At 47.2% G+C, this 21,924-nt stretch overlaps 1 protein-coding gene across 1 annotated transcript in view; it reads left to right on the forward strand.

The window, feature by feature from the left end:
- Positions 1 to 21,924, forward strand: part of LAMB1 (laminin subunit beta 1) — a 42,809-nt gene that overhangs the window by 6,998 nt on the left and 13,887 nt on the right. The window contains exons 5-23 of the mRNA XM_071423893.1: positions 476 to 664; positions 771 to 834; positions 2,290 to 2,492; positions 3,753 to 3,873; positions 4,035 to 4,223; positions 4,535 to 4,714; positions 5,134 to 5,246; positions 6,090 to 6,169; positions 8,681 to 8,816; positions 10,895 to 11,053; positions 11,780 to 11,907; positions 12,355 to 12,478; positions 13,013 to 13,217; positions 13,377 to 13,520; positions 13,617 to 13,848; positions 14,362 to 14,525; positions 14,972 to 15,196; positions 15,995 to 16,212; positions 16,330 to 16,426. Coding sequence (XP_071279994.1) covers positions 476 to 664; positions 771 to 834; positions 2,290 to 2,492; positions 3,753 to 3,873; positions 4,035 to 4,223; positions 4,535 to 4,714; positions 5,134 to 5,246; positions 6,090 to 6,169; positions 8,681 to 8,816; positions 10,895 to 11,053; positions 11,780 to 11,907; positions 12,355 to 12,478; positions 13,013 to 13,217; positions 13,377 to 13,520; positions 13,617 to 13,848; positions 14,362 to 14,525; positions 14,972 to 15,196; positions 15,995 to 16,212; positions 16,330 to 16,426 — 2,971 coding nt within the window. The remainder of the gene's footprint in view (positions 1 to 475; positions 665 to 770; positions 835 to 2,289; positions 2,493 to 3,752; positions 3,874 to 4,034; positions 4,224 to 4,534; positions 4,715 to 5,133; positions 5,247 to 6,089; positions 6,170 to 8,680; positions 8,817 to 10,894; positions 11,054 to 11,779; positions 11,908 to 12,354; positions 12,479 to 13,012; positions 13,218 to 13,376; positions 13,521 to 13,616; positions 13,849 to 14,361; positions 14,526 to 14,971; positions 15,197 to 15,994; positions 16,213 to 16,329; positions 16,427 to 21,924) is intronic.

Here is a 21,924-nt window from a genome sequence, read left to right on the forward strand (position 1 = left end):
GCAGTGGCCTCCTGCTCCCTACAGTAGGAGAGGAGGCCCATTAGGTCCTTTGTAAAAGATCAGGTGAAGAGGTACAGCCAGGAAGAAGGCTCTGCTGCTTTCCACAAGCTGTGGGGAAAAAAATTTTTGTCTCTGTAGAACCCTACTTCCACCCCCACTTTTCAGAAAGGGTTTGGAATAAAAAAAACTTACAAGTTTTCTTGTTTAAATGTGTTTAAGCACTTGGCCACTGGGTGCCATCTTTTGAAGATGGGTAGTAGTCTATGGTTTGAGGAGTGTTATTTCATGTATCTGCCTCTGGGAAGAAAGTGGAATATCACCAGAAAAGTATTTCCGATATTTCCACATATGGGAAATAGTTGGTGCAGGGAGAGAGATTAAAATCCAGACATGTGGATTGCTCACACTACTAGGATTTAATGTAAATGCAAATAATAATTAACCAAATGAAATCTCTTGTTTTTCTTACCGTTAGACATTCCGTCCTGCTGCAATGTTGATTGAAAGATCATCTGACTTTGGACAGACTTGGCACGTTTACAGGTATTTTGCATATGACTGTGAGAGCTCCTTTCCTGGGATTTCAACTGGACCCATGAAGAAAGTGGATGATATAATCTGTGATTCCCGATACTCTGACATTGAACCTTCAACAGAGGGAGAGGTCAGAGACAGTTTTTCTAATATGTTTGTTGTTAGACTTTTTCCTTGCAAATTCAGATTCTGTTATTTTTGAAGCTGAATCTTTCTTTGTTTGATTTTTCCTCCAGGTAATATATCGTGTTCTAGATCCTGCTTTTCGAATTGAAGATCCATACAGTCCAAGGATTCAGAGTATGTATGCAGTTGCCTTTCAGGCTGATTTGAGAGCATTTCAGCACTTACTTGTTTAGGAAAACCAGTAATCCACTAAGTCATGCATTATCCCCAAGAGCAATTCTGAAGTCATATGCATATCTCTGTGTATGGCTCCTTTTCCTGACTCAGGCAGTGATGTGTGGGGAAATAAAGACCAGTGTTGTGAATGCAAGAGATTGCTCTTGCACACTTCTTTTTCTTAATTGATCAGGGATTTATTTTCATTAAATACCCCCTTTCCCCAAAATACATGCAGTTGCCAAGAGAAACCTCGGAATGTGATCCTATAATTGTATTCAGAAAGCAAATGAAGAGAGCTACAAAGGTACTTATTTCATTGTGCATTTCTAGCTAAAATCAATGAGGTCATGTTTTATTTTTCAAAACAAAGTCATGACTTGGGAACAGTTGGCCATGGTAGCACTGCATGGCTAGACCACTCAGATGTGCTCATAAAACCACAACTTGCTGTAGTGTTCATGCATGGTCATGGCAATGCATGAGAGATCTGTTGCTCAGTGTGGCTTTAAGAGAAACCTTGTGGGATGTTTGGCCTGAGGGAAATGCAGTGCTGGCCTTATCCTGACCTCTGAATTTAATATGCATTCTCATGAGGGTTCATGTCCTTCAGTGTAAAGCTACCTGGAGCAAAAGGAAATATGTGAAGTAGAGGAGTGTCTGCTCGTTGCTATGAGTTTAATGTTGGTTTTTTTCTTTAGTCAGCATTTTAAAGGAGAAACTGCTTTCATGGGCTTGAAGTGCTTTGTCAAGCCTAGTTCAAGGCTATAAGAAATTACATAGGATTCACAATATCAAAGGAGACATGTGGATGGTATTAATTACTGCAATATTGTATTCCCGTGGATTATCCCTCAAGAAATTCTTTGTATTTGGTCATTGATGGGGTGTTATTTCTTTCCACAAAATGTAACTAATTACATTTCCTAGGAAAGTTGGGTGTGTACAAAAGAAGAATTATTTGCCTTTGTTTCCAGTTTAAACTTTTTCCAAAAGTCTCCTAACTCTAATGGCTCTTGGTCCTTTTGGCAGCACTTTCTTGATATCAAGTCCTTACCATCTTATATTTTAAAACCCCAAAGAACCAGTGTCTTTTAGGCAATGCTTTTCTCCTTGCCTTTAATGTTTGTGTATGTGCCTGTGCATGTTTATAATAAAATAGACTATTTTAAATTATGTTTAAACTGACATACAGTTATCAACCTGTAGTAAAATAATGTAATTTCTTTTTTTTTTTTTTTTAATTTGGGGAGTGTGAAGTGATATGTAGGTGCTGAAATCAAATCTGATCTAATCTGCCCATAGGAAGAATGCTTAGGAAGTCACTCCTGGCTTCCTCCCATTCAAAATATTATCTGTAAATAATTCCAAAACGAGCTTGCTGGTTAGGTATTTTGTGTGTGTCCCCTGCAGACCTATTGAAGATCACAAACCTGAGAGTCAAATTTGTCAAGCTGCACACTCTGGGAGACAACCTCTTGGACTCCAGGATGGAGATCCGAGAGAAGTACTACTATGCCATCTACGACATGGTGGTCCGTGGGAACTGCTTCTGCTACGGGCACGCCAGCGAGTGCGCGCCCGTGGAGGGCTTGGACGAGGAGGTGGAAGGAATGGTAAATATTCACACTCTTCTTGTCTCTGCCTCTTTTAAGTGATTTGAACACAAATGTAAAGATGACACTCTGTCCCTCACCTCTGCACGCTTGGTTTTCAAACAGCAAAGCTGTTATGATTATTCCTCTGTGGCAAACACATCTGTCATTATTGGTATTAACCAAACACATATCTCAGATTAGGTGATAATTGTTTTAACATTCCTTTTCTGATTGTGTTACAGAGCTGATGAAACTGAAAGGTAGGAATGAAGAAAGGGAGTGTAACTTTATTAGGTCAGAGACTGATGTGTGAGTTGACTTGGTTACCTTAAAATTGAAGTGGAATAGAGGCATCAAAGGCTGAAACACTTGTGAATCAAACATAACCTGTGTTTGTATTAGTCATTACCATCTGAGAAGTCGAGTTTGTAGCCCTAATAAACACAGGCCCTGAAGGAAAACCCTGATTGCCTCCATGATATGCTGCTGCACAAGTGCCACATCCCTTCTGGGGTCTGCTTTTCCCCATGCTTTTTGCATGACAAGCCATAATAGCACCCTGTTAATGGGTGAGTTATTAACTGGTTGGAGATGTGGGATGGGGTTGTGGGTTGTCCAGGGCTGCAGGATGCCATCGAGCCAGGCATGCTCCACTGCCCTGTGTTTGGATGAGTGTCTCCACTCAGGCTTTGCCTTTAGCATTGTGGCTACAGTGCTGGTAGTGCCAGTGGTCTGTGGCAGCAGCTGTCACACAACCACTCTTGGTCTGCTTGGTGCTTGTTCTGTTCACAAGGCAAAGGCAAAGCCTGGGGCTGATGGATAAACGCCATCCAAACTGGCTGTTATCTTTGCTCTGAGAACCAAGGTAGGCTGGAAAGAGGGCACTGGGCTAGTGACCTGCTGATGTAAATAGATGCATGTTAATAGCTAATTAACAGCTAATAAACAGCTAACTTTTGGTTCCAAGAGGCTTCTGCGATTATTGGGGCGGAACTGTGCTCTCCTTGTTTATTTCTGAAAGCATTTATTCTGGCACTAGTTCCAGTAAGGAAAGAAGGACAAATTTGTATGAGGACACTTGGGCAGGTGAAGGACATACCTATGGCCCTTTATGCCTTTTCTAAATGCAGTTACATGGATTAAAGTCTCCAAAAGTATATGTCCATTATGTGCTAGCTTTATTTTGCATTAATTGTAGAATGTTTTTTTTTAATTTTTCATTTATAACCAACTCTTTTTTCATTCTTTTTTTCCCCTCCTTTTTTTTTTCAATTACAGGTTCATGGTCACTGCATGTGCAGACATAATACCAAAGGATTAAACTGTGAGCAGTGTATGGATTTCTACCATGACTTACCCTGGCGCCCTGCTGAAGGTCGCAATAGTAACGCATGCAAAAGTGAGTTGGAGTAAAATGCAGAGCTGGGTGCAGTGAGCATTACAGGCTGTTTGTTATTTGTGTGTAAAATCCTTCATGTTCTTTGGTTGACACTGGTGTGTCTTTTCTGCAGAGCTGCACTTCCTGCAGAACTCTTACTCTGCTTTCTGTCTTTGTCACAGAGTGCAACTGCAATGGCCACTCCAGCCAGTGCCACTTTGACATGGCAGTGTACATGACAACGGGGAACACCAGCGGGGGAGTGTGTGATGACTGCCAGCACAACACCGTGGGCCGCAACTGCGAGCAGTGCAAGCCCTTCTACTTCCAGCACCCCGAGAGAGACCTGCGGGACCCCGACGTCTGCGAGCGTAAGTGCAGCCCCACTCCGCAAGGTGGGAATGGCCTTGGGATCCCTGAGGAAATCCCAGGTGGGCCTTGGGATCCCTGAGGAAGCCTCCAAGTGGCTGTCTTGGAGGTCTTGAGGGAGCCTGGCTGGGTTTTGTTTTCTCTTTGAGAATCTGGGAATTTACCTGGTCCTTGTGTGTCCAGCCCACGTCATGTCTAATACTTGCAAGAGCAACAGTCTTTCTACACAGCAGCTGAATTTCAGTAATTCAGTGTGAGACTTGGCCTTTCATTTTGTAGTAGTAATAACACATGTGTGGTGCTTCCTTCTTAGCTTGTAACTGTGACCCAGCTGGCTCCCTGAATGGTGGGATCTGTGACCGCTACACTGATTTCTCCACCGGCCTCATTGCCGGACAGTGCCGTTGTAAATTATTTGTCGAGGGGGAGCGTTGTGACCTCTGCAAAGAAGGTTTCTATGGCCTGAGTGCTGATGACCCAGCGGGCTGTCAGTGTGAGTAAAAACATATGTTCCTTTATGTGTGATCAAAAGCTCTTTGAGGGTCTGTTAGTGCCAGGAGAAGTTGGTTTGTGGGATGGATTTTTTTTTTCTCCTTTTTTTCATGTTTTGCCTAAAGGAAAAACATTACTCTAGATTTGGTGTAGCTTGGAGTCCACCAGCCCTTAAAATGCAGTTTGCCATTTGATCCTTCTGGTGTATTCAGTGGAAATAGCATAATCCTCCTTATTTCTTTTCAATTATGAGTCTTTAGGCCAGGGAGGTTTTACTGGGATGGGTGGTGGGCAAAGAATGAAATTAATTTCTGTAATGGGGAATTCAGGGGAAAATTTAATGTATATATTGAAGTTGAGCACTGTCTAAAATACAACTCCAGTCCTGCTTTTGACCTGCCTATTTGTATTTCCATGTAGCTTGTGCCTGTAATCCTCTGGGTACCCACCCCGGGGGCAATCCTTGTGATCCGGAGACAGGAAACTGCTATTGTAAGCGTCTGGTGACAGGAAAGCAGTGCAATCAATGTCTGGCAAGTAGTTCACTCTAAAATCAATCAGGAGACACTGGTGTGAGGGGGGCTGGAGTGTGGGAAGCATGGAGCAAGGTGCTGGCCCCTGTCTCTGACTGCCTACTTGCCCATGCCTGGCATTTAGGGTGTAGAGGGCACCTTGAGATGTCAGGAGCCGTGAAGTGTGCTGTGTTTTGGGGAGCTGGGATGCATGTCAAGGCAGACCGGAGCATCCAGTCTAATTCCTGGGACCATAAGAAGTGAGACATTAGGATACCTGTGGTAGCTCTGAAAATGAGGGATCTAGGGCAGTTCTGCTGAAGTCCTGGATGGGGTGAAAGACAAAATGGTTAGGGAAACAGTGTTACCAAAAAAATTGCTTTCTAAACAGGCCATTATTTTAGGCAGGGATTATTTCACACACATACATTTCCATGTAGTGTTTATGCATGCTGGAGTGTTATAGAAACATGCTGTCAGATAACTGGATGTGTTTGTACAAACACTGAGAAACTCTTATCTAGCAGTGAACTGCATGGAAAAACCAAACAAGTCCATCTGTCTGTCTGTCTATCCAGCAAGCAAGTTGCAGAGTAGCAGCCCTGCAAGGGCAGTGCCCTACACAAATATCCACTGCCCCATGTATGGCTCTCTTGCCCTTGAAATGGTCAGCAAGGTGGGAGAAGAGCAGGTAGGGAAGTGCTGTTGGTGCTTGTGGGGGTAGACCCACAACCAGGGGAGCAGGATCCATGGGTGGTGGGGCAGTCTGGGACATCTTGGGCTGAGTGTTTAAAAATGTTCCTTTGGGTTAGATGGAGCTAATTCAGCCCCAGGTGACAGTGCTGGTGATGTTTGCTCCTGCAGCCCGAGCACTGGGGCCTGAGCAATGACATGGACGGATGCCGGCCGTGCGACTGCGACCCGGGCGGAGCGCTGAACAACAAGTGAGTCTCTGCCCAGTCACTCTCCTGTGATCACCCACTTCACCCAGCTTCATGTTTTTGTAACCACAGCATCCAGGGCTCAATGTGCTCTGGGACAGGATGTTTGATACCCATCTTTCTGCTTCAGGAGGTAGTAGATCTTAATTGCAGCAAGGGTGGCAGGGGCATCCATGTCTTTTCTGTGCTGAGCAATCTCTGTTGATGCCACTGGTGCACGTGAACATGTAAAACTGTTTTTGGTGTAGCTCTGCCTTTGTCAGCCAGGGTAGGAACCAGGTGTGGATTAAGCTCTGCCTTGGCTGTAACCCAGGGTTATGGACCCATGGTCCACGTCAAAGCTTTGCTCTTACAGGATGAAAGCAGGACTCAGGCATGACATAGACATGGACGGTGACATGGACATGCTGGTCTTGCTTTGCTCCCAAATCACCCTTTGGCCAATCTGTCTGCCCACTGGTGCTAAGGGAAGCACACTAGCTGCACAGCACTGCTCCGTTGCCCCAGTGGTGCTGCATGGAGTAGGATGTGGACCTGGATGTGCCCACTGGGGAGATGGACATTTTTTAGAGAAAATTGTAAGTTTTGAATATGCATCCATCAGTATCAGCATGGAAAGTCATGGCTTAGTTGCCCTGTCAATGGGGTGCTGGGTAGCCAGACTGCTCCTCTGACCAGAGCAGTTCTCTGTGTGCTAGGTGTGTGCCCAACTCCTGGCTTGTTAACAGCAGCATGTTCTTTTGCCTTTTTTTTCCCCCCTCTCTCCTTCCTTCCACAAACCCTTTGAAATGTCATGCTTTTGTCTAAAGCCACGGAAGTTTCCCAAGGGGGTCAGAGAGCTGTTTCCCACTGAAGCCCATGGGACCACCCTGGGGGAGTGTGGGATCATCTTGGTGTGTCTCCCATAGGTCATCACAGCCTCCAGACACCCATCTGCATCAGGGATTGCCGTGGGAATGTCCCACGGGCCGTGTCTCCTGTCTGCTCCCGAGTGAATCATTAGCCCTTGGCAGGCAGCAGTGTGGATCTTAGGGATTATTTACTCCCCCGTGCTCGCTGCCTGCGCACAGATGGGTTACACCACACAGCTCAGAGCAGCTCCCCCAGCACAGCTGCTTCCAGGGCTTTGGGGTAACAGCCCAGCCGTGGCCCAGCCTGTTTCCCATGCACTGAGCCTGGAGATTGCAAAACCATGTGGGATGGGGAGGTGCAGCATCCTGGCAGGGGCAGGCAGCAGCTGTGTTCCTGTCCAGCCACAGGAGCACCGCAGAGCCCAGCTCTGGCTCCTGGCTTTGCTCTCTCACTCTCATTGGGAAGAGGGAGCTGTGCTCTCCTCGGGGCTCCTCTCCTCACCTTCTGAATTGCTGCTTTCTGGCTCCCTGTCAGGGTGTGGGATGCTGTGCCTCACCCAAAATTCATCCCTGTGGTGTAACCCAGGTGGTGGACTTATTGCCTCCCCAAAGGGGAAGCTTCCCAGCTCCTCTTCTGGGACAGCTATGGCACTTTTGGCATCTCAAAGTGAACATTTAAGAGAATCTCTGCAACTTCAAAAAAACAGTTTAAGTTAAAAATTACTCTTTGTCTGGAGGCTTGAGGAGTCTGGAGATTGTTCATGGAAACCAGAGGCATTTACCTTTAGAAAACGTTTTTAAATCCCACTCAAATTTAAAGAAAGAGGTATATTTTGGTGGACCAAAAGACCTTCCTTTTAAGAAGTGCGATTGTGTGTGTGCAAAATTACAATGTTCTCAAGGGTTCTTTATGATGCAGGACAGACTCTCTAGGGACAATAAAACAGCCAAAGGCAATTTGGGGATAGAGCTGTATCGAGTAAAGAAAATGTCTCATTGTGAAAGAAGGGGAAATCTATGTGTCACTCTGGACAGACCTTCAGTCAGGGGATGGCCCTGACTGCCCCATGTCACTGGTTGTGTCTGTCCTACTCTAGAGCAGCCAGGGATGGTTTTCCTCCCTGTGTAGCTGCTGATGGTGACCTGTCTGGATGCTTTGCTGCAAGTGAGAGCAGCTCAGCATCCTGGGGCGTGCATGTTCCTGCTCTGCCTGAGACCATACAAACAGATGCACTGCTTCTGTGGCTTGCAAGCTTGGAGCCCAAGCCTGCCCTCAGCTTCAGGGCAGATGTGCCTGTTGGCTGTGTCTGGTAGCAAGTAAAGCTCCCAGAACTCCTGCGTCCCAGGGAATCACTGCATCCATAGCATGAAATTCTCTTGCCATCCAAACAGAGGAAACTATTTGCAAACTGCCTACTGGAAATGTTCCTGGTCTGTGCTTGCTTCCAGCCTGAGCCTGTATGTTGTTTTGGAGAGTGATAGTTGGGTTGAGCCAGGTCTACTTGCGACTGTGCTGCCATGTTAGTAGTGCAGAGCCCAAGAGCCTCTCCTGTGTGCTGTGTTCAGAAGTGCTTCTCCTCCTGTGTCATTTAAAATGCCATAGCTCCATCGCTGTCTCAGCATAGCCAAGATCTGTTGTAAATTCATTGCTCTTCCATTCTAGCTGCTCAAGTGAATCTGGCCAATGCGAATGCCGGCCCCACATGTTTGGACGTCAGTGCAACCAGGTGGAGCCTGGCTATTACTTCATTTCACTGGATCATTACATCTACGAGGCAGAGGAAGCCAACTTGGGCCCTGTGAGTAGCAGTTTCAGTGGGCTGGAGTGTCTGGAGGGCTGTGGAAAAGTTGTTTCACCACTTGGCTCTTGGAAGTGTCTTTTATATTCTGCTTATTTTGCAATTAAAATGTGGAAAACACAAAACTGAAATGCATCAGAAAACTACTAACCTGTAGCTTTTCAATCTTATTATCAATAAATAATGGAGTAATTGAGGGGGGAGGAATTGTAATTTTTCTTTTTAAACCTATTTTTTTGATCATGACTGTACAGTTAGTTTTCTGTCACCATCCCTTTCTGTACACCATCACATCCACTTCTCCTCTTATCTCAAGAGAGGTGGGACATAGACACTGGCTCTTCTCTTTGGTGCCACTTCAGTGTGAGTGAACAAAGCACACATTTAAGCACATTGACACAGTTTTTATAGTTTCTGTACATCAGTAACATATATTTTATTAATGACTAAAACCATATTGGTTGTCCAAAAAACTATTTTTGTAAGTGAGGTTGCCTCTAGCTTGTTCTGCCTGCTGGCATGGTACAATAGGGTCTCTGGCTCTTTCTGTTGCCCATCACACAGCCTTGCTTTCAATTCATTAACAGCAGCTAGGTGATTATACCCATCACTTTTGCCTCCAGCAAGGAGACAGGGAGATGGAAATAATGGTTTCTCTAAAGCAACAGATCTTTGCCTGCCTACAATCAGGGCATTTGGTGCCCTAATTTATTTCTTTTGAGCAAAATGCAGCCACTCTGCAGTTTCAGCCAAGGCAGAGGAGTTTTTCCTCTCATATAACTGCAGAAAGGGAAGGCAGCACAGAGCAGAAATTGTGCCACAGCAGAGGGCACATGAGCTGGTGCAGGGTTTTTGGTGCATTTGTGTCTGCCCAGCTGGAGAGGTGGTACCTGAGGCCCTTCCAAGGCTCAGGGATGGAGAAGCCCAACACCAAAATCCAGCCTGCCAAACAGAGCAAGGGGAATGTGCTGCTGGTTTGCCTTTTGAAACCTTGAGAACAAACAATTTTTAAAAACACCAATATTGAAAAGCTTCTCACAGATCTGATGATAGAATAAAACTCTGAATTCCCAGATAGGGGCCAACACAAGACAAAATGCAGTGGCACGGAGTTGCAGGGATTGGCAGGCAGGGCCAAGCCCCTGTGCTCCTACAGCTGCATGCCCTTGCTCACATCCTGCCTGCCATCCTTTCTGGGGAGCTCTGATCTTTGTGCAAAGCCAAAGGCTGATAACTTACAGCCAGGCTCTGTTCAAAGAGTGTGAGAATACATGAGGAGACATCCTGAAGTGACACGTATATATGTAGGCGTTTCCTTGCATTTTATCCCTTTCTACTGAAGCAGCTTCCTTAGGAATGCACAGGATGTTGTTCTATGGAGAGAACTATTTGTGGATACAGATACATTTGAAACAGGAAATTTGAGCACCATGTTTCTATTTTCTATTAGCTTTTTCCTCTTCTTTGCTTTATATAAAAAACAGATAAAAAACCTGACACCTCAGACTGAAAACGGTGACCATGTGTTGATTTGGCTAGGAAATATCTATCAGTGATGAGGATTTCTGTTCTTTAGTGACACCCTGCTCATTAAAGCCATGATCTGCTTTTCCAGTGCTATTTTGAGCAGTGGTTTGGTTTGAAACAGCCTGGTGTAGTCAGGGAGCAATTGGCATTCAGGTTTGGGTAGTTAATGGAACAGTGATGTGCCACTGCCATAAATCCTACTGCTACAAGTGCAATGTGGAAATCTGTATGGTGAATGAGATGTCATAGCTGGTGAATTAGTTACTCATAGCAAGTTTTAAAATTTAATTCTGCACCATAGCAGAGAAATAAATGAAGAGTTGTGCAGTTTTGCTTTGCTTTATCTCTCTTGCATTTGTAATGTTGTTAAGTGAAAGTGCAGTAGTGTGCACGTGTATGGATTTAAAAGAGAATTTGTGTTGTCTGGGATGCCAGCAGTGGATGCTGCAGTCCAGAAGTCATCCATCAGCAGAACCCCTCACTTCATGTCCTCCTATGGGACTTGCAGATTTAATGGATCAGTACTGAAATATCTGTTCCCTGTTTTGTAGGGAGTGAACATAATAGAGCGCCAGTACACGCCAGACCGCACGCCGTCATGGACGGGCATAGGATTTGTGAGAGTCCCTGAGGGGGGACACCTGGAGTTCCACATTGACAACATCCCCTACTCCATGGAGTATGATGTTGTGATCCGCTACGAGCCGCAGGTGGGTCTGTGAGTATGGGCACTGCTGCCTCCCAGCAGGTGCTGGCTGTCCTGGTGCACAACTGACATGAGCTGGCACTTTAAGGTGTCATCAGGGCTCAAAGAAAGGACAGGTGCTCAGTTAAATGTCTGAGATGTGTCAAAATCCAAAATGATGTTGACTATTTCTAGTACTATTTGCTTTAGAGTTTGTTTCTCTATTGCATTGTTTCAGCACCTGTTTAATGAGCAAATTAAAAAGTGACAAGTCCCATCAGGGCAGATTAGACTATAAATTTGTTATTGGCCAGATCAGATGGGCATTGTGCACCTTAGGAAGCAAATTGCCCATCTTGGATGTTGAATGCCTGCAGCCAAGAGTTTGCAAGCAGTTGCTTTTGATAATTTGTAGAGTGAAAGGAAAGAGAAAAATCCCTCCATCTCCTTGCCTGTTGGCAGCAACTAATTGCAGGGAATACTCACATACAGGACCCAGAGGTGAGGGGACAGGAGTCACCAAAGCCCCTGGTGATGCCATGATGCAGATGGGGCTGCTGGCCACCTGCTCCTTGCTCTCAGCCCACACCTGCAGCTGGTAGATGCCCCATTGATGCTGCAGCTGTAGCCCCATCCTCCCTGAAGCACCATGACCACCCTGTCTGTGCTCACGCTTTTCCTGGCCTGAGCTCTGGATGCTTCCAGAGTTTATGATTCTTACTTGATACTGATGAGCCTTTTTTTTTTCCAGTTGCCTGATCAGTGGGAAAAAGCTGTGATCAGTGTCACACGCCCAGGAAAGATTCCCACAGGCAGTCGGTGTGGCAACACAGTTCCTGATGACGATAATCAAGTGGTCTCACTGTCACCTGGATCCAGGTTGGTATAACTGGATGGGAAAAAGGAGAGAAAAAATAAAGCATTTAAAAATTGAAGTACAATAATGTCACATTTTCAGTTTGCTGTAACCTTTGTGAAAATAGGTGAAAATTAATTTCCAGTGGGTTATAAAAACCACATTTAGTAGTGTGTCTGTAGACTCAAAGCTTTTAAGTTTATTCTCATATTCTGATACGGTTTGTTCACTGAGTGGAGGGAGGGGGAGGTGTTTGCACAGCCTGTGAGTGAACACTGGTTTGACTCTTTACCTTGCTGATAACCTTTTCCGGTTCTGACTTCCACAAGCCTGCAAACTGCCTCTCTCACGTCACAGCTTTTGTTCTGCCGGGTCTTGGCTGCTTTCTGTTATCTAGATTGCTCTATAGGGGCACCTGAAATGCTTTATGGTGCCTTTGAAGTAAGGACTGTTTCCTGTTCCTCCTTCAGATACGTTGTTCTCCCGCGGCCCGTGTGCTTCGAGAAGGGGCTGAACTACACCATCCGCCTGGAGCTGCCCCAGTACTCCTCGGTGGACACAGAGACTGAGAACCCCTACACACTCATTGACTCTGTGAGCAGAATTTATTTCAGGGATGCTCTTAAAAGCCTGGAAGTTTGCATTTCCCCTGGCATATGTCTGTGTAAATTCAAAGTAGTATTTTGCAGCGTTGTTCCTTACAGCTGAAGTCAGATTTCAACTGAACAATGTAATGCAGTATAGGTTTCTTCAGAAGTTCCTCCAAGTACGTGAGCTGTTTTTCTGCTAAAATGCCTTTTAGGTATTTTGCAGGACTGCAGCTAGTCCACAGACCTCTAGTTTTTTTGGGGAGGCTCATGTGTGTCATGTAGGTCATGAAAATCAATGACAGTGTTAATCTTCTTCTTTAGAATAGATAGAATTTGGTAGATTGGGTAAGAATTTGTCAGATACCAGAAGTATTCCACCAAAATAGAGAAATACTGTCATTTACCTTCCAAATTCCATCTGGCTGTTTGCTTTTCAGCAAAAAGAAGGCTAGAAACTGGGATAATACTGAATTTTCACAATTTTTGTGGAGGCTATTTATAAGTAGTGACACTTTGTCATTCTAAAATTGTTTTGTAGCTTGTTCTCATGCCATACTGCAAATCACTGGACATATTCACAGTGGGAGGCTCGGGCGAAGACGTGGTCACGAACAGCGCTTGGGAAACTTTCCAAAGATACCGGTGTTTGGAAAACAGCAGGAGTGTTGTGAAAACTCCCATGACAGATGTCTGCAAGAACATAATATTCAGCATTTCTGCACTACTGCATGAGACTGCCTTATGTATGTAACCACCTACTTGTAGGGCAGACTGTGCCTGGGGGCTGGATGGTGTCTGCAGGCAGAGCAGTTTCCATGGGGAAGGCATGTGCGTGGGATGAGGCAGGGGATTCATGTCCTGTGCCACAGTGCTCACTTTCTGCAATGTTTTTCTCTGCTCAGCATGCCAGTGTGACCCTCAGGGCTCCCTGAGTTCGGTGTGTGACCCCAATGGAGGACAGTGCCAGTGTCGTCCCAACGTTGTTGGAAGACAGTGCGACAGATGCGCCCCTGGCACCTTCGGCTTTGGGCCGAGCGGATGCCGACGTATGTTAAACCCTTGGCTCTGGGCTGGGCTGTGGTTGGGGCCCTGAGGTTATGGCTTGTCTTGGGAACTCAGCCTCTCTCCTGCTCTCCTTGCAGCGTGCGAGTGCCACGCCCGAGGCTCTTACAACGCCTTCTGCGACGTGGAGACGGGCCAGTGCCACTGCTTCCCCGGGGTGTACGGGCGGCAGTGCGACCGCTGCCTGCCCAGCTTCTGGGGCTTCCCCAGCTGCCAGCCCTGCCACTGCAATGGCCACGCTGACGACTGTAACCCCTACACCGGGGAGTGCCTCAGCTGCCGGGACCACACAGCTGGGCACAACTGTGAGAGGTACGGCACCTGTGCCCTTGCCCTGCCCCTCTCCTTCCCCAGAGCAGTGTGGCCACAGCAGCTCTGCTGTTCCTCTCTGGTGCTGGTGCTCATGCAGGTGTTAAGCCACAGCAAAAGTCCCTGGGTCCAGGGAGTCAGAGAAGCACTTGTGGTCTCCTGGAGATTGATGGGAGTGGGGATCCCCTCTTCCCTGCCCACAGCCTTGTGTCTGCATAAGTGACCAAGAGCACGCTGCAGGACCCCAGGCCTTTAGCGAGCCATAGCAAGCCTTCTGAGAGGTGTTGCAGTGGCAGGGCTGATCTCCAGCCTTCGGTGTGCAGCTCCTATGCTCGTGTAAACCAGGCAAATTTGTGTCTGTGGACACAGCTGCTAGGAGTGTGAGTGGTTAGGGAGAGCCATAAGGATGTTTCTGCCCTTTGCTTCTTCACAGTGGTATAAAATCTGAGCTTATGTACAGCAAGGCTGCAGTGTGTTTGCCTGCAGTCCCTGCATGCTGTGTACTCTGTTGTGCAGGTGCCAGGCTGGCTACTATGGAGACCCCATCCTGGGATCAGGTGACCACTGCCGGCCCTGCCCTTGCCCTGATGGCCCTGAGAGTGGACGCCAGTTTGCCAGTGGCTGTTACCAGGATCCAGTCACACTGCAAGTCGTGTGTGTCTGTAGTGTGGGATATATAGGTACTTGGTGGGGCTATGGAGGGGTGGCTGGTTGGGTTGAACCTTTCAGGGAGAGGATATGTTCATGTGGGTTAGATGTGACCAGCACCAGTGGGTTGTTGCAGGGGGTTGCTTCACCTGGAAGGTGCCAGGGCAGAGTGGTTTCTGTGGCTGGTGCCAGCATGACCATGAACCTCATCTGCAGCAGTGAGGAATGACTGGTGCTGAGCAAAGGGTTGACAGGACAGCACTGGAACCGAGGGGATGAGCAGCATGCCTTGGTGCCCTGGGTGGTACCATCCATGCTCTGCACCAAATTACCCTGGTCTCACCAAGTGCTGTCTCTGTTTCTTTAAACGTGATCCAGTTAATGCCCCCCCAGTAATGGTCTTTACTGCCTTGCTGATGATGGGGCTGTGCCAGGGAGCCGTGATGGCCGTTCCCAGTGTGCCTGTTTGTTCAAACAGGCAGTCGCTGTGATGAATGTGCGTCTGGCTTCTTTGGGAGCCCCGATGAGGTCGGTGGCGCCTGCCAGCCGTGCCAGTGCAACAACAACATCGACACCACTGACCCAGAGGCCTGCGACAAGAGGAGCGGAGCGTGCGTGAAGTGCCTCTATCACACCGAGGGGGAAAACTGCCACCTCTGCAGAGAGGGCTACTACGGGAGCGCCCTGCAGCAGGACTGCAGAAGTGAGTGCGAGACACAGCTGCAGCCCCAGCACCAGCCTTGTCAGGGACAGCAGTGGATAGCTAAATGCTTTTTACCTGGGAGCATTTGGGGTGGAGGAAAAACCTTATTACTTCCAGCTGGAGTTGCCTGCAGCTGCCCTGCAGCTGGGTGGGGCTCCTGGCTCTCTGTGTTTGAGAGGGAGTTCAGAGACAGCATTTACATTTGCTGAAAGGTGGGAGGATTTTGCAGGAGGGGGGCTTCTTACCCTCTTGATACTGGTCTCTGTTTATATCTTCTCCAGAGATAAGGTGGTGGGGGGAGAGTTTGGCTTTTGTTTACACCAGCTCCCAGCAGGTGTGGTTGGGCAGTGAGAATGAGGACTGGGACAGGAAGCTGTAATGGGTGGTGGGGAGGCAGACCCCACTCTCCTGTGGCATCAGGCACAGCCTAGCAGGACAGGTGAGTCACTGAGCAGGTGAGCTCACTTTTGGCCAGTTGACCACTTCAAGCAGATCTGCCACCGTAGCTGACTGAGGAGAGCCGAGCAGACCTGGGCTTTGGTTCTACAGAAGGAGGAATGGAGGAGAGCAGGGAGGGTTGGGCTGGTTGAATGAGGAGGGCTGGGGCATAAGGAGGGCTCTTGAGCAGTGCTGGATGTCATTTAGTGTTGGGTCAGCCAGGCCTGGCCACTGGCATTGGGACATGCCAGCATCTGCCCACACTTCTGTGGACTCAGAGAATAAACTAGATGTGAAATCAGGGCAGTCTGGTAGCAGGGGGCAGGCTGACATGGAGGTGCCGTGCTCTTTCCCTCACAGAGTGTGTCTGCAACTACCTGGGCACAGTGCGGGAGGACTGCGAGGGCTCGGAGAGCTGCCGCTGCGCGGCGGCCACGGGGCAGTGCCGGTGCCTCCCGAACGTGGTGGGGCAGACGTGTGACCGCTGTGCCCCCCACACGTGGCGCCTGGCCAGCGGCACCGGCTGCGAGCGCTGCGACTGCGACCCCGCGCGCTCCCTCGGGCCGGCCTGCAACGAGGTGAGGCGGCGCGGCCTGTGCCCGAGGCTCGGCCCTGTGCCCGAGGCTCGGCCCCTGCTCGGGGCAGGGCTGAGCTGCCGAGGGCTCACTGATGGGTTTGCTTTTTGGCTTTGACAGTTCACAGGGCAGTGCCACTGCATGCCGGGCTTCGGAGGCCGGACCTGCCGGGAGTGCCAGGAGCTCTTCTGGGGTGACCCAAGCGTGGAGTGCTTAGGTGAGTCCAACCCTGGTGCCTGCTCCACCTGCTCCTTTTGGAAATGTCTGTGTGGCTGGGCACACCGTCACACCCCGGTTCACTGGGACACCCCTGCCAGGAGCAGCCCGCTTGAGCCTTGGAAAAGAGGGAAAAGAGGGACAAAGGCATGGTGAGGTCTGCCCTGGGGTTTTGGTGCCTTGCAGGATGGGACATGTGGCAGGAGCCCAGGCCTGTGCTTGTCTGTGTTTTTCTTGTCTGACCTTTATTTAGAAACAGACCTCTCTGTTTAGAAGCAACTCTTCCTTAAGGGTAAGATTGCAATGCTGTCAGGTAAGCCAGCATGATAAGAAAACATATCACAAACATTTGAGTTTGAGAATTGTTCTTGAAACTAGTTTCCTTTGTCTTTCAATTATATGTAGCTGAAGACCCCTGTCTCTTGTGCCTTCTTACAGAGACTGGAGATTTTTTGTTAAGTAGGAGACTTTCCTTATATTTCAGACTAAAATAAAGGAGAAAGCAGAGACCATGCAGTGGTTTAGCCATAGCTACATAGCTGCAAAACAGAGCACCATGAAGTAGGTTGTTTAGAAAACTGGATGGCCTCTGTCCTTTCATTATAAACAAGTCTGTTCATTAGCTGGAAAAGAAACCTCAAACATTGTCCAGACCAGAACAAACTTGTATCTCTGATCTGTTCAAATAAGAGTCCTTGCCAGGAGGATTTGCAATAGATTTAAGGTATTTTTTCCTGCAGGGAGGAATGTGCTTGCTGTGGTCTTTAATAAATCCCTTACAATAGAGATACCTTAGAGCCCATTATCTTGATAGATAGGCAGGTCACAGCTACTTGGTTACTGCAGCAGATGAAAGGACTGGGGAGTTGTCCCAGTTCCTGAGTACATATTGGGTTTCTTGGGGGAAAGGCTGCCTTTTGAGAGGCTGTGTGTGTTCTGACATGGGAAGGGGTGTGCTGACCCTGCTGCCTCCAGGGCAGGGATTGTCTTTTGCTATCAGTTGTCTCCATCAGGGTTTATTGATGGAGTCCATCTGCATACCTTATCGGCAGGGTTTTGCAGCATAGCATCATTTCTGATCTCTCGAGGAGTTTCTGCTGTCTTTTGAACATGTGAAAACCTGCTTTAATTTTTCTGTAGTAAAGAGACAATGTATTCTTCAGAGCCTGTTTTTACCATGTGAGATCTACACTCCCCTTCCAGTCCACCATCCCTTCTGTGCCCTAGTGACAGAGGAGACTCCCTCGGGTGGAAAGGCAGATTTTCCTTCATGATTACATCCAACAGGAGGTGTCTGTGGCAGGTGGGGAGAGCTGCTGCCCAGGGCTGAGCAGTGGCAGCCTGCAGTGTGATGCTCTGGACAGGCTCCAAGCGTGTGCTGGCTCGTGGAACGCATCCAGCCGGGTGTTGCTGCAGGCTCTCCCCGGTGTGCTGCGGTCAGGGCCTCCTGTCTTTCCTTGGCAAGAAGACAATTGACTTCTCAGCCCTCATTTAGCCCTGGGGAGTGAGTGGTGATGTTCAGGCTGGCAGACCTGCAGCTGCTGCGTGGGCAGGTAGCAGCTCTCTGGGATAAGAGGGTTGCAAGCAGAAACCGTGCCGTTTAAGGAGCTGCTGAGCAGTGTCCCTGGAAAACAGCAGAGATCTGGCCTGCAGCCAGTGAAGCTGGAACTGAGACAAGGCTTTGTCACAAAGATGTCTGTTCCAGTTGCAGGGAACATGTGGACTCCTGCCATGGTGTTTGCCACCTGGCGTGTTCTTGCTGGCCCAAGCAGCCAGTATGGCCGCACTTTGTGCTGCATTCAGGAGCAAAATAGGAACAAATCTGGATGGGGAAGAGCAAAAGCTCTGAACCATGTGAGTGTGGACACAGTCTTCACCAAGCTGGTGCAGAGGTGTGGACATTGCCCCCAAGGGCTCCAGCGTGGGATCCTCCATTCTCTAGGGCAAGTGGGTTCTGCTCAAGGTTGGAAACTACAGGGTGAACCAGTTACTCCAAGGACAGTGATGTGTGATCTCTTCACAAAAGGTCTTCAGGTTGTTGGCATCAAGAAACACAAGCTCCTGATGAGAAATGAGAACCATACTTTGACAATATTTACAATACTATAAAATCCCAAGTGCCTGCAAATAAGCTCTGGACAAAGCTGTGTGGAGATGTGCAAAATGGCCCATATAGGACAGGCTGAGGCTGCAGCTCTCCATGGGTTCTCAGGCACTTGCAGCAGCAGTGAGTTGTGGATGTGGCCCAGGGTCCCAGTAGACTCCAGGGGATACCAGGCTCTAGGGCACTCTTCCCTCCCATCCCCATTGCCAGCTGCTGTCTGTGATGTCTCTTCTAGAAACCTTGTTTAGATCAGCCATGGTGAAGCAGAAGCCAGGGAAGGCAGGTTTTTGTACCTGTTCTGGGTGCTGCAGTCTGTGCCCCCTGCTGTGGAGAGAAAATGTCATCTGATGTCTCCTGTCTGTCCACAGAGATCACACTTGCACCACTGGGGCCCGATGAGGTGGGTGCCTGTGCTTGGACAGCATTGTGCACCCACAGCACTGGCTGCACTTCAGCACCCACAAATGTCCCCACTGGGGATTACACCCCGCAGAAAGCCTGTGGCTGGGTCTTCAGAGCCTGCTTACTCCCTGTGCTTTGAAAAAGCACAACATTCTCTCACTGAATTCAACATAATGCCTGAAACAAGCACAGCAGAGCCATAGAGGATGGGGAAGAGCCCAGCATTTCTCTCCTGGCCTCGTGCAGGTCCCTGGGAGGATTACAGTGGGCAGGAGCTGTGCTGTGGGCATCACCTGCTCTGGAGGCAGTGCCAGCCCCTTGGCAGGACTCTTCTGCCATTGCTCCAGCCTCGAGCTGGCTGCAGCTCTGCATGAACCTGCATGTGAATGTGTGTGTGTGCATAAAAATCCTACCTAAGGTAGTAAATAATAGCACTACAGAGTTCATCAAATTCAGGTCTCCCAGGCATTCTGCTGGAGCTTTTCCAAAGCCTGGCAAGTAAAGTGCAGGACTCGGCATGCTGACTTCTGCACCAGCTTCAACCCACAAAGCATGTCTCCAAAAGAAGGCTGCAGGCTCCTGGGAAGCCTGAGATGTGGAGTGGCTGCAGATGCAGCTCAAACAATGCCGTTGCACAGTAGATACTTAAAGTTTATGCTTCATCTAATATGAAGGAGATGACAATTTTATTGTCATTACTGTTGTAATAAGTTGAACAAGCAGACCAGAGTGCAGTTAGTAGGAGGCACTGTGTGAGATTGGAAGTTAGGTGGTGTTGCTGTAGTCCCTTCAGAAACATGTCCTGTGTTGGACATGAGTATCAAGTCTTACTGTAAAATCACAGAATTTAATTGAATTACAATGAAAAAAAAAGGTCATGCTTTTTGTCAAATACACACTGCATACATTGACAAGAATGTTGTTTTTCTCTGTTTTTAGTCTTTGTTATATGGCTGGTGCAGGAACAGCAGTTCACTAAAAATTACCCTATTGCCATTTAAGAATAAGTTTTGTAGTCATAAAATTTTAACACCTGGATCTTAAACTAGTCACATAGGCTGCTTTTATAGATATTTTTGGTGTTCAGAGATGTCTTGTTTCCTTCTGTGAGAAGTGCCTAAAGGAAGTCAGACAAATTCTGTGCTAAAAAAATACAATTTTCACTTGGAATTTCATAATTTTAAATTACCTAGGGTCATAAAGTACTGTAATGTGTATTGATTATTTCCAGAAAATTATCCTTTTGGTATGGTCTGCTAGCATGTTAAGATGTAGCACAACTCCAGTAATTTTAGGCTGGAAATGATTGCTACTAAAATCATAATGCTGAGAAGTTAGCACTATGCTTGCAGGGTAACTTGAATCAATAGCTGATTATTCGGAAGAAATTTGCTAGCTCTGCAAAACTTTCAACCTTCAAAAATTGTTGAATGGTTTTCTTATCACAGTGCCTCACTGCCACTGGGAAATCATGCCAGGAAATCATGTTTGAACAAAAGCTTTATGTTTTTTTCTGTGGAGGAGTTAAACATTTGATGCTTGCCGCCCTCAGTCTCAAGCAGTAAAAAAAATATTTCTGGAAAAATGATTTCTATTCAGCATAGGATGGTGTACAACGCTTGTTTGTTCCTGGCATCCCCCAGTGAGGAATTGAACACTGAGACTGGTCTTCATACAGCCCATTCACTATCCATTCTGTCATCTTTTGCTCTAGTATCAAGTGCTTTGACACACCTGAGTTTAAATTAAAGTGATGTGCAAATATACTGCATATTGAATTACAGTAGTTTAAATGGAAGTGAGTTCTAAATATTTGAAATCAGAGGAAAAGATAGCAGAGCTGTCAGAGTAGGTAAAAGATAAAGCAATTCTCAGATCCTTTTGAGCTTAAAGCAAACCTCTCAAGCCTAGTTACTTGCTTCTTTTGGATTTCTCCTCTTAGGTTTTTACATGACTGCATTTGGAATACATGTTTGAGTGTTACTTCTCTCTTTAGGATCAGGAAAAAGGAGGAGGAGAAATGCACTGATGAAGGTGATACAAGAATTACCCATGGATATTCAGTGTGTGCATGCACATACGTGCACATGCATTTGTAAACAGATGCAGCTACAATCCTCATAATCTGCTAATCAGCAGATCCTGACTGAAGAATTTGGCTAAAACTTTTCCAAAAATATGATTTCCCTGAAGTTGAAGTATGCCACAAAAGAATCACTGATTGAGTTACACACTCAGTTAAAGAAAACAATACGCCCAGTTCCAAAATGACATTTCAAAACAGAAACCTATTGTTTAATTTAGTAAATGCTCCTTTGAAAACCCTTAAATCTTGGGCCAACAATTTCAAAAGACTTCTTTTCCTCCACTGTGTTTTCCATGGGAGGTACTGCTATGTCCTGCTCTGCCTACAGATTTGAAGCCTGTCTAACACTGATCTTCAATGCAAGCCGCCATGTCTGCATTAACTTTCAGCCCTTCACCCTGGCTTTGGGCCATCTGTCTGCTTGAAGGGAGACTAATCAACCATTTGTCTTGAAAGGCATTTCCAAGTGGTCAAGGCATCCAAGTATCTTGAAGTAAACTCAACATCTGTTAGATTTTGCAGTGCAAAATGAACTACTTTTCCAGTTTCTTGTCATGTAAGCATAGGGAAGCCACATAAAAGTAGCTTACAGGACTTTGTCTTTCCCTATATCACATATGAGTATAAAGCTGTTGGTGGCTACTAAGCCACATCTGAAACATCTTCAGGCACATCTGCATCCCTAGATGTGCCTGTGTGTTTCTTGTTCTTGAAAAAGTTCAGATTAATCAGATACATGCTAACACTGGATGTGTTGTACTACTCAGGTCTTACATAAGATTTAGGAGTGTGCTGGTTGGAGCCAAAATCTCCTGAGCAAAGCAATACTTTGAAGGTCATGTTTGAGTTAGCCTGTCAGGCACAGGACTACTTCTGAATCCCACCATGGCCATAGGAATAGTTGGAC

The sequence above is a fragment of the Agelaius tricolor genome, unplaced genomic scaffold (genome assembly GCF_023055355.1).
Source record: "Agelaius tricolor isolate 1412-34295 unplaced genomic scaffold, bAgeTri1.0.p SCAF_3, whole genome shotgun sequence".
Lineage (NCBI taxonomy): Eukaryota > Metazoa > Chordata > Aves > Passeriformes > Icteridae > Agelaius > Agelaius tricolor.